Source organism: Electrophorus electricus, chromosome 10 (genome assembly GCF_041902795.1).
Source record: "Electrophorus electricus isolate QZ-2024a chromosome 10, ASM4190279v1, whole genome shotgun sequence".
Taxonomy (NCBI): Eukaryota; Metazoa; Chordata; class Actinopteri; order Gymnotiformes; family Gymnotidae; genus Electrophorus; species Electrophorus electricus.
Genome location: NC_137506.1, coordinates 7,293,312 through 7,305,732, shown reverse-complemented (window position 1 = coordinate 7,305,732; position 12,421 = coordinate 7,293,312). Strand labels below are relative to the sequence as shown.

At 44.0% G+C, this 12,421-nt stretch overlaps 1 protein-coding gene across 1 annotated transcript; it reads left to right on the top strand.

The window, feature by feature from the left end:
• Positions 1–5,332: 5,332 nt before the first annotated feature.
• LOC145659398 (eukaryotic translation initiation factor 4 gamma 3-like) lies at positions 5,333–10,050 on the top strand (the record flags this gene model as incomplete). The annotated part of the gene is made up of 10 exons (XM_081721919.1): positions 5,333–5,407; positions 5,565–5,671; positions 5,752–5,877; positions 6,913–7,228; positions 7,426–7,550; positions 7,644–7,763; positions 7,889–8,041; positions 9,218–9,415; positions 9,599–9,745; positions 9,904–10,050. Coding segments are annotated over exons 3-10 (1,281 nt in total), but the record flags the coding sequence as incomplete, so codon positions are not given.
• Between the last annotated feature and the right edge of the window lie 2,371 nt (positions 10,051–12,421).

The window sequence follows — 12,421 nt, the reverse complement described above, 5'->3', positions numbered from 1 at the left end:
GCCCAACTAAACTGTGGTCCTGGCTGATTTTAGTTGGACTATTGAGCCACTGACTCATGCACAGAGTTTTCTGAGTATTTTGCAGTTTCTTACTGTACTGAGTTCTTACTGAGTATAACGCCAACTTTGATGCATTTGTTTTCTTTTCACCGAACAAAGCCTTCAACCTTGACTGTGGTGACATGAATTCCAGATCTGCAGAGTGTTTTTTTCAGTAATGCATCTTTTGCCCGTGCATTTTGATTGCAGTGTTAGGAGGTCATAACTGCTGATCAAAACTTTGGACAAGAGGGCTTATCTTCATGGCTCACTGACTTTCATGTTCAACAACAAACAATCTTTTCTTATTTATTTTTTTCCAGTTGTAACAAACCGTTCTGCTGTTTTTTAACTTCTATCAAATTTTTAATGGTTGTACAGGACAATTACGATGGAAATTGAGGTGTACAAGCGCCACCTTGAACAGACCTATGAGTTGTGCGTGCCTGTCAGACCGCTGAGCAGTATGACATCCAGCACCAGAACCGACAGCTGCGGGCCCTGCTTTTCAACCACCAGCTCAGATGCAGCCAAGATGCGGACAAAGCATTCATTAAGGTGAGTAATTATTGTCAGTGGTTGTCTTAGAATGGTGCTGAAGTGCTTAAGATACTTTTTGGCGATTCCATAGCCAAGAATTCTCAAGGTCACAACAAGCTGCATTCCTGTTGGGTGTGAATGACAGTTGCTCCTTCCCGGTTGATACAAAGTGACGATAGAAAAAAAGGCGTACACGGAACTGGTAGTGAACACTGTCCTTCAAGTGCATATAAGTGCATACAGTGTTTGAGCCTGCAATCCAGTTCATTACCCTGTCCAACAGGCTCCCAGGTTCCCCTCCACATCTTCCTTGTCAGAGATGAAAATTGATATAAAAAAAATGGGGAACAGTTTAAATGACTGAGCCAATACACTGCACATTTTACCTTGAATACTTTTGGTTACTTTTTTGTTCCTGGCTACCATGCTTTTTTAAGCATTGATTATATCAAACTCTGATTTATCTAAGATAAGCAAAGACCTGTTCTCTCTTGCTGCATTTTGTTGGGTTTTTTGTTTTTTTTTTCCAAATGAAGCTGTTGTTTTCATTTTTGGTGGGTTTCATACTATCCACACCAGCTTCCAGGTTTCTCTCCTTTTACATACCAAGCAATCAGCTTCCTTTCTCTTTGCTACAGAGCACCTCTTTTCTGTCCACACCTGCTTGGCTGGTAGCTCTCAGAAGCCTTGCCTTCCTCACCTGTGCTTTTCTGGTTGCGGTGGCCATATGTGGGTCTGGATGTGACTCTGGAGACACATCCTCTCTCCACAACAGCCCGCACACTCTCAGCGGGGGAATCATCCCACCCAAAGAAGCCCACCAAAGTGACATTGAAGCCAAAGCAAACAGCATCACCAAAACTATGCAAATGTGGAATGACCTGGTGGGTATTCTGCCAGAGAGAGGCAATAGAGAATATCAAGCTGATCTGGTAGTCTGGAAGCAACCACCAGATGGCTGTTGCTTCTGTTGGCCTTTTGACTTCCATCAACATCTACTCAGGCAGTAAAAAGAAATGGTGTACTGGGAGGTAGTTAATCTTGCTAATCAGTACTTGTATTTGGCCTGTGAAAATAGAAACAAACAATACACATATTCAAACACTTCTGAACTACAATTGCTTATCAGGATTTACACAGGCTTATGTTCTTAATAGCTCTTTGCTTACAACTTCATCAAAGCGGTTTTGTTCTACAGTATGTGCAAAGTCTACTTTCCCACACAGTTCACATGAGTCTTGGTTCGTCCTGCTGGTTCTTCATGTCTGTGAATGTGAAAAATCAAACTTTTTTGCTTGGCTTCAAGCAGTGATCCTTTGATTGCATCATTCATGATTCATTTAGGATTACAACCAAGTGGTTCAATATCCAGCCAGAGGTGTACTCAAGTGAGGTAATAAAATGAAATTATTAATGTAATAATATGATGGCAGGAATTGTAAAAGACCAAATTAGGCTTCGGAAGTAAGCAGGAAGTGAGAATGACCAAATATGGCCTCTGTGGCAAGTCCGGGATTGAGGCCAGGATACCACCTAAAGATACAATTTTAATAAAAAATGGTTTTGTAACTTGATGAAAATGTATAAAGATTGAACCCACCTGAGACTGTTAGACATTCTGTGGACAATACCTTGTCTGTATGCAACATTGAGCTCAGAATAAAGATGGCACCGGCTATTCTCTTCAATTAATTACTGCGTCTATATCTTTATTTTCTATTTAAAGTGTACTTGAGAAAAGGACTGGAATGTGGGAAAAATCTAGGAACCACACAAGAATGTCTGGAGGTAAAAATTCAAGGCTGCATAGCTATACCTTAATGTGAGAGATCCTCCATTTCAGAGTCTGCTGTGTGAGAGTCCTGTGCCTTTTTTCTCTAGCTTGGACTAGGACTGTTGCTTCTGCTTCTTAAGGTTTTCAATCAACAAGGACGGTGGCTCCACCTGCAATGAACCATGAGCTTGTTATATTGAACTGCACAAGACAGTAAAATAACTCTTGTATTCATTCTGTATGAAGTGCACCTCACTTGAGATGTCAGCCAAAGTTTAGCAGTAAATATGCTTATCTGCAGTTAAGTGTGTTGCTGTTGATAGACATCTTCAGCTAAAAATAAGTCTTCCTTGACCCTACTACACCAAGCCCAGATACAACACAGACATGCATGTGCTGTAGTTGGCTTCAAAACATTCAATGAACTTGTCAGCAACATGGTCCAGATTCCTGCAGCATGTGACATGCGTCTGCACGCATCCTGCCCCCACAGTCTCTGCCTGGCTCCCCCCACCCTCCTCCACCCTCAGTTTGCTCTCTCGTATTGCCCACCAGCAGCTAATGTCCGCCGCCGCAGCGCAGCACCTCCCACTGTATGCTGCAGGCTCCTCTGTGTGCCTGTGGTAAAACCTCGCCAAGTTTAGTGTTCTAGCCACTGCACTCCCCTCCCCAACTCACACATCAGTCTCAGAGGCAGATGGATTCCTGTCTCCCAGCCGCATCCCAGCTTTTTGACCTGTACACATACTTGGATAAATGTTCTCTGTGAATACAAAACAGCAACATTTGTCTAGTGTACCGGAGACCTCTTGGAAGTTTTATAGACAGATGAGGCCGGGCTGTGCTAGCTGAGAGAGACGATATTTGAGCTTGAATCTGACTAGCACATGCACAGAAGCATAGGGTATTATGAAGGCTCTGTATGATATCGTGACCCAAGGTTGAGCTTACAGTAGGTGGCCATATTGCCTCATATCAAGGGCAGTGTACGTTGGAAGACCATAGCAGAGACGTGTGACCGAACTATGTGCACGAGCGCATAACATGCTGCATTCCTTGTTGTCTCCCATTTTTGAGTGAAGCTAATTGATAGTGCCATCTGCCATCTCCTTTTAGAAAGCCAGTGCAGTGCCTTGGCTGTTGATGTGAGTTGTTTTGTCAAAGGAAAGAATTGAAAATGTGAGCGGTGATCTCCATGTAATAATTAGGCTTTAATGCCCTTTACCACTCATTCAGTGCTTGTCTGTGTTTATGTTTTCAGTGTTACAGTGTGATTTTATTTATGTGAAATTTGTTTTCAGTCTATCTGCAGTAGTGCACTTAAAGGGCCAGGAAGGTTAGTGGAACACATTTGCTCTGCCTCTGACCTCACAATTCCACTGTAACAACAGTGTTCAATTCCGTCATTTAAAAAAAAAAAAAAAAACTTGGTTTGGTTTAAATTTGTTTAAAGATTTGTTTAAATTGTTTGTGCCAGTGTATGTGAGCGTGTTACAGTCTCTCTGACCCTCCACACCCATTAGTGCGTTCTTCCACTAGCTTCTCTCTCGTTCCTGCTTCAATATTCAAGGGAGGATTGAGATCCATTCAGGTAATTTTGCAGTCTTGAAAAAATGCATTGAAAGACATTCTAGTAGCTCAGTGGTGCACCTGCGCTCCACTCTGCTCCCCAGTTCAGAGGATGCCAGCACCTATGTTTAGTCTTTTATGTTTAGTCTTTTTTAGTCTGTTTCTCTTTATTTCCTTTGGACTCCAGTGCTTTTTAATAATCTGTTTTGGACATGGTATGGCTGCTCCATTACCCAGGAGCCCATACAAAGGTTCATTTCTGCCTGCCTGCATAACTGCTGGAGGGAGGATTTTATGTCCAGAAAATGTTAAGATGGCAACAGCTCGGTGGGAGACAGTATGTGAGAATCACCTCTTAGGCTCATTTTACTGTTTCTCATGTAGAAGGAATTCCCTCACTATGTTCCCATTCTGAGCATGAAAGCCGACTGGGATGGGGGTTTGTCACATTCTGAATTCTAGCTCATGTCATGATATTTTGTCAGCTTTGGCATTGATAGACTCAGGTTATCAGTACAAATTTACGTTCAAGATTAGTTGTCTTTTACATATATATCCCCTCTCCTGCAATCATGGTTAATTAGCTGCATCCGTCATTGTAATTGTTTAATTTTTCATGCTAGTTCAGTCACCCTTGTATTAGTGCCATGCATGTGAAACAGACTCTTGAAAGGTTTTCTTTTTGTATCTTGCATGCCTAGCATAATAGGACATTCAAAATCCCTTGAAAATATTAAACTTTTTTTTTTTATGTATATATCTCCTCAACATTCCCAGTACAACTGCTGTAGAGTCCACGACTCAACTCTTGACTAAAGTCTTCACTCCGAGCGTCTGAGCCGGCTGCTGCGGCATACGCCACGCTGCTCTGTGACCCTCACTCTCCGCTCCTCTCCTCTCCCAGCTTTTCCAGATCCCTCAGATGCAGACAGCCCAGCCTGCCATTCCAAGTAACAGCCCTTCCATTCGACCCGTGTCCAGCCAGCCCATCATGATGTTCCTGACGCCCATGCCCTTCACCTCATCCCAGACCGCCCAGTACTACGTACTCCAGTATTACGTGCCTCAGGTACCCAGAGCAGAGAAAAGTGCCTGTGCAAATATGTACACAGTGTAGCAAATGGGTTGAAAATCTGTCTATAAACAGGTTGGCCAGCAATAAATAAACTGCTCCTAAAATGTGTAGATAAAAATATGTTTTATCTTGGAAGCAGAAATGAGAAGTTCTAGTTTAGTTTTTTTTTCAGTGTAAAAACTAAATGTTTTTGTATTTTTTGTTTGTTTACTGCTTTGAATATCTCTTTTAGGAGTGTCCTATATGAATGGCCATGTCTAGGCCCTTTACCTCTGCTGTTCTGTTTCATTCTAAGTATCACCACAGTGGCCTTCTCTATGTGGTACATCCCCAGCAGTACTCCGTCCAGCCCACAGGACCCAGTACATTCTACCCTGGGCTCTTTCCTGCAGACTGCCCACTAGCATATGGTGAGTTTGGACTTCCCTTTCTCTACCCCCACCTGGGAAACCCACATGCATGCTCTCAACGATAAAGAGACCTTGCTTCTGGGTATTCCTGCTGGCTGAAACTGGTTTTTTGTTTGCTCTCTAACTGAAACCAGTGCTTTTTTTTGGTCACCACTAGTGGCAGGGCCTTCATACTATCCTGGCCAGACCATATACACCAAATCTCCATTCATAATAGTGCATACAGCTCAGCAGCCTCCACCCACTAAGAGGGTAAAGAAAACAGTGAGTATTCCCCCTGCCTCAGAGGTGAAATTAATTTAATTGTGGATTGACTAGATGCAAATAACTTGCTGTTCGCTAAGATCCGTATCCGAGACCCTAACCAGGATGGCAAGGATATCACAGAGGAGATCATGTCAGGAGTAGGCATTAGCCAGAACACAAGCCCACCAGTGGGACGTCCCTGCACTACCCTTACTGCTCCACAGGTAAGCCATTCAGTCCCACAGCCCGAGCCCCTGATCGGCTGCAGACTGCTGCTTCGCGTGATCCACTCCACAGGTCAAAGTACTCTCTCATCTAGTCCTGCCTCATAATGAGCTCTGAGCTGATTGTTTGGTTGTTTGGCTGGCTTTCATTGTCTTATCCTATTAAAAGCATCATACAATCAGCAACAAAATCTGATAATGTAGTTTGATTTCCGGCCATTCTCTCTTCCTTCTTCAGTGATTCGGTCACACCGTTGACCCTCCTCCATCATATTTGACTTGTTCCAGTAGCTTGTGTGATTGTGGCTATTCTGATTTAAGAAGGCTTCTCAGATGTGTTTTGATGTTCTGACTTGCCGTGCCTATTCTTTCGTCTGCCTCCATCTTAGTTCTCCCTCACAGCCACTCGAATCCTCCTGATCTTCCCTCGTGTTCCCTCTACACAGACAGCCCACGTAAAGGCCCTGTAAGAAGGATTCAGCCAAACCCTGAGCACCTCAGCTTCTCTGAGGAAAGGCCTCTCTGTAAAGGGAACACTCACTACTGCGCTGTTGCACTTACTTTGTGTCCTCTTTCCCTAAATGTTAAGTGTTCCTCTTTCCTCTCTTTCTCTATTTCTCCTGCCCATTTATTTAAGCACCCCATGCTTGTCTGCTGTCTCTTGCTGTCTTTGTGTCTTCACCCCCCCCACCACCACCTCCACACACACACACACACATTTTGTGCCTTTGCGGCTGGATCTTTTGCTCTCTTGTGCTTTCTCATTTCCTCTCTCTCTCTCTTTGCCTCTTTCTCTACTTACTTCTCTAATTATGCTGTGCTGTGCTGTGCTGTGCTCACCCCCCCACCCTCGTTGCCATTCCCCTTCTTCTGCATGTGTGTGCAGTATCTCTCTCTCTCTCTCTCTCTCTCTCTCTCTCTCTCTTTCTTTCTCTCTCTCTCTCTCTCTCTCTCTCTCTCTCCATCTTTTCCGTCTTTTGCTAGTTTTTATGTCCACACCCTCATTATCCTCGCATTTTCTACCTCAAATCCCAGCAGCTGAACAGCCAGGTAGCAGAGCAGGGGAATGTCAGTGTCGGCCTGGCCCTGGAGGCCCACTGTCCGGCGAAGGCTGCAAGTCCAGCAGCCGGAGAGGCGGTTGCCTCAGGCACGCTGACGCCCTCATTGCCTTCCAGCACTGCTGCTCCTTCAGGCCTCACTCTCCCAGGCCAGGCTGTTATAGAGGCAGTCCAGGCCTGTGGAGCCTCCACTGGGGCAGAGCTGAAAGAGACTGGGAATGAGCCAGAGGCCTTGCTGGAGGATAAAGTGGAGCCCATCTTACAGTCCAATCTTGGGCAAAGCTTGAGTCAAGGTAAATAACCACATGCATGACATGCTATGTTAGGACACTAAAAAGACCCCGGACTGATTTGTTATGTTTTACAGCTATTAGTTTATCCAACACCTGGAAGAAGCCAAAAGAGGACACTCCTGTGGGGCAGGCCCAGTGTCCTGACAGAGAGGTGATTCCTCTCTCCAGGTGCTCACTGTGCCCCTCTCTGCATGCAGAGCCAGAGCTGAAGGATGGGAAGAGGCAGTATGATAGAGACTTCCTGTTGGCCTTCCAGTTCATGCCTGCCTGCATGCAGAAGCCAGAGGGGCTTCCTCCCATCTCTGATGTGGTACTGGACAAGGTAAGCCTGCTAAAACATTGGCCTTAGGGGACCTTTAAAACCATTCCATGGAGAGGGGCTGATGGACTTCGACTTGACTCTGTTCTTTTCTAGATCAAACAAAACAAGCTGCCCCTGCAGCAGGTGGACCCTCGCATTATCGCCAGAGACCCAGGCTTCAACCCAGCCTCTGCAGACTTCAGCAGGGCAATTCCTGGAGGCAGGGGTGCACCGGTGGGTCTCTCCGCTCATCCCTTGTCTTCTGTCACAAATGAATGATCACCTGGTCATCTTATTTGACCGAGGTCTTTGTGACATTGTTAGCACCCATAATAAAGAGCACCCATTCGTTGCTTCAGCTGCTCAGTGTAGGCCCGAGACGGCCGTCTCCCCGCAAGGTCATCACCAACGTGTCCATGAACGACGAGGTGCAGCTGAAGAAGGCCGAGAATGCCTGGAAACCTGGCAGGAAAAGGGAGAACACCCAGAACCCCGAGACCCAGAAAACTCAGGTCAGCACCTCACTCCGCCATGCCCTGTTTTCAGATTTCAGAGTCACAGCCTGTTATGGTTGGCTTGAAAGCTACTTAATTTCTTTTGCGAGATGCTCTTCAAGAATTGGATATTTAAATTATAGAGTCGTTGTTTAATTGGGTGGGTGTGTGGGGAGTGTGCACGAATGTAGCTATGCAGGGGGATATTGGTTTCTAGTGTAAACAAGGGGTGTGATGATACTGAGGGCCAGATCTTGTGTGCTTGTTGTTCTTTTTGTTGATTGTGGTGTTGATTTTGGTGAGAGAGTATTGTAGATTATTGAAGTGAGGTGTTCAGACTTGAGTTAAAAAAGAGTAGTTTTGTTTTTGATGCATGCATAAAACTTTTGCCATTGCAATTCAGTAGTAAGTTTCTCTAGTGAGTAATGGTACTTTCTTGTTTGTCAGTTCAGAAGTATGGTTTTCTTGGATTAATGTTGTATGCTGTGGAGGCCCTCTCTCTCCCAGTGATTGCTGATGTGTCTCCTAGCAGACACTGCTGGAGATGAGGGCCGAAGGATATTTAGAGAGTGTGATAAAAGGTTGGCAGCTTCCTGCCAAAAATGTTTTATGGGTGTACTGTGCCATATGGCATGCATAGTTATCTACGGTGTTTTGTGTGAACAGTAGTGTATTCTGTGGATGATCTTGTATATATTATAGGTTGGCGCCCAGTGGTTGTGTTTAAAATATTCTTGCAAATTTGTGCGCAATTCAGCATTGGGAGAGATTGACAGATCTTCATTGCATTGTCTGGTCGGTAGGGTTATTATTGGATCAGATTTGGTTATTATGTATATATTATTTTGTTTGTAGGAGTTATATGTTGATTAAATCTGAAATTATTGTAGGTAGTTCTAATGGGTTTTCTTTTAATTTGAATTTGGAGCATATGAGGGGTTTTAGTTGATAAGATTTGATAAACTGTTTGCTGCCAGTGCGACACTTCTCGGAAAGTGTGATTGATGTATGATGCCTTTATCGGTCTATATAGTAAAGCTGAGTGATTTTTGTTCATGACAAAGTTCCAAATGGCAGAGTAAATATTTGGTGAAAGTGAGGAGTTAGTCATTATGTGGAAGAACTGCTGAATTTAACAAAAGATTGGGTTCTTTGTAATGGAAAGCTTATTCGGTAGTCTGTTTTCCTCTCCAGGAGCTTTTCCAGAAGGTGCGCAGTATCCTGAACAAACTGACACCACAGATGTTTAACCAGCTGATGAAGCAGGTGATGGACCTCACCATCGACACGGAGGAGCGCCTCAAAGGCGTGGTTGACCTGGTTTTTGAAAAAGCCATCGATGAGCCCAGCTTCTCTATGGCCTATGGCAATATGTGCAGCTGCCTGGCTATGGTGAGTAACATGTTCCCATACATTGCTGCTGAAGTTCCATACAAAAGCAAATGCCACACAGAAGTGAACTCTGTTTGAACCACTCTAAACTGACATGGAGCTTTAATCAGCTTCTATTTAGTAACAGAACTCTCAACACTGTCTTATACCCAAGTGTTTCTCCTACATGTCTTTCCTGTGTAGTTAAAAGTGCCCATGGCAGACAAGCCCACCAGCACTGTGAGCTTCCAAAAGCTGCTGCTGAACCGCTGTCAGAAGGAGTTTGAGAAGGACAAGGTCAACGATGATGTTTTGGAGAAGCTGCGGCACCAGCTGGAAGCGGCCACTTCAGTAAGCAGCACTCCTGTCTAGTTTACCCGACTCACCAACCCACAGATCAGGGGAAAGGGGACTGAAATCAGCAGCAGTGCTGGGAGGCGGACAGGTCGTTATCGGGTCCAAACGCGCTGTTTCTTGCTTTTGTCTTTGTTCTGGTTACTCCTCGCAAGGCCAGCGAGCGGGAGAGGCTGGAGGAGGATCTGGAGGAGGCGAAGGACAAGGCCCACAGGAGGTCCATCGGCAACATCAAGTTCATCGGGGAGTTGTTCAAACTGGGCATGTTGTCGGAGGCCATCATGCACGACTGCGTGGTCAAATTATTCATGAACCACAACGAAGAGAGCCTGGAGCGTCTGTGCCACCTCCTCACAGCCATCGGCAAAGACCTGGACTTGGAGAAGGCCAGGGTAAGCAGGCCGCGGGCCCGGTCTGGGTTGATTTAATATTCTCAGCAGATGCTCAGCACTTGCATCGGTTTATCTTTAGTATGTCATGTAAAGGTTTACGGTGCATGTGTAGATGAGTGCTAGTGTGCAGTGCAGCGACTGTGCCTATTTTGTCCAGATTTGGTCTGTGTTGCGTTTTTCACAACAAGTACTTTGCACATCGAAACTGGATGAAGAAGTTTTGGATATTGCATATTGACTGTCAATTTTGTCTCTAGTAGGAACAGCAGTTGTGATGTTGACAGTTCAGTCACCAACTAGTTTGACAGTTATTTGTGTTCAATTTTCCTGGTCTTTTTTATTGTATTTTTTTTTTCTCCATGCACGCTTTTAACCAAAAAACAAGCATGTTTAAATGTTGTCTATAAAAGTTTTGCTGTCAGTGTTTTCTGTTGCTTGCCTGTTGCCTGCACTCTGACTACAGGGTAGCCAACTAATTAGGATCGTCATCTATAGTGCGACTAGCATGCTGTGCTGATATCAGTGTATTATTAGGCCTTGGCAATGATTTTAAAAGTGTCCAAGTTCATGTTGTTTAGTGAAGTTGTTAGTGTGGTTGTTAGCTCTGCTCCTACTGCAGCTGACAAAATGAAAGGCTTTTATTCAGGACTGGTCAGCTGTTAGAAGGTTTTGCTCTCACAGCCTCCACCACGTTTGCCGCCTCCTGCTGCTGCACCCTGGATTCCCCAAAGCCAAGTGCAGCTGATGACAGCACAGCTACACCCACAGTGGCAGTGAACTGCTTTACAGCACTGACCAACGTGCAAGGCAGCAGGGTTTACATAAGAGTCATAAACGTCTTGCGACATGAGTTCAGCTGAGAGCACACCTGATCGAATCGAAAGGTGAAGAATATCTGAAATTTGTCGACGTTTCTCTTACACACTCTCTCTCTCTCTCTCTCTCTCTCTCTCTCTCTCTCTCTCAGCCAAAAATTGATCACTACTTTAAATATATAGAAAAGACAGTGAAGGAGAGGAGGGGTTCCTCACGCATTCGGTTCCTGCTCCAGGACGTCATCGACCTGCGACTGGTTAGAGACTCTGCCTGTGTTTGTGTGTTTGTGTTTGCCATTCCAGCGTATGGTGATGCAAAAGTATGCATCTGCTGATTTTGGTTTTCTAGAATAACTGGGTGTCGCGGCGAGCTGACCACGGGCCCAAGACCATCGAGCAAATCCATAAGGAGGCCAAACTTGAGGAGCACGAGGAGCAGAGGAAGGTGCACCAGCAGCTGCTGGCCAAGCAAAACAAGAGGCAAAGGTGTGGCCCTCATATCCGTGACAGCCTTTTTCACCTGGCTGTGCGAGGCCGAGGACAAGTCCAAGGACAATCGACAATTGCTAAAAGACAATATAATAATTCAAAACAATAATAAAACTGTGTGACAAAGAAACAAAAGTTCTGACTCTAATGTATTTTTGTTTTTTCCTTTATGAACTGCAGATAAAACTATATTTAACATTTGCAGATGTTCCAAACAAAAGGCAGAGGTGAATATAGAAATAATATTATTTATTTTTATTTTATTCTTCCTTAGCTTCTCCTGAATTCAGATAGGCTCTGCCCATTAGATTTCACTTTTTTTGTTTGTTTATGCTAATTTCAAACCATTCCTAGGATTTTCACACAATCTGAGTGAAATTGGTGTCAAAATATTTGCAAGAGTCTGAATCTCAATAATTATTTAAACAAAAACCTGACATAAAAAATACAGACGTCCTATTCCAGTCTAATATTAGTAGTACAAAGTAGTAGTACAAAGGTCAGTCTTTAACTTTAACTTTAACTAGCTGTCACTCCTGAAGGACATGTTCAGATTTCATGAAATTTAAAAGACTTATACCAGTATTGACTTTGAGGTAGCTTACCAAAAGTAGCAGTTTTGTCAATATGGGGCATTATAATATGCAAATAACTGTTTCTCAACAACTGCTCTTCTGATCAAGATGAAATTTTACATACTGCTTCTGTAAGCAAGCTGGAAGATTCGTAAGAATGAGTCAAACATTGGCTAATGTTTTTCAGGTAATTGGCTAATCATTTTTCAGTGGGCTTCAAAGGATGTAATGTAATTTAGTAAGAACTGGCTTCAGTGGACTGCTACAACGTTGATTCTTGTAGAAATTACTTTGAATTTAAATATCCTACTGCTTTTTATGTTGCTGATGAACTGTAACACACTAGTCATAGGACCTTTCTCCAATCTTCACAAATTTGGTATCAAAATGTTGATGAGACTG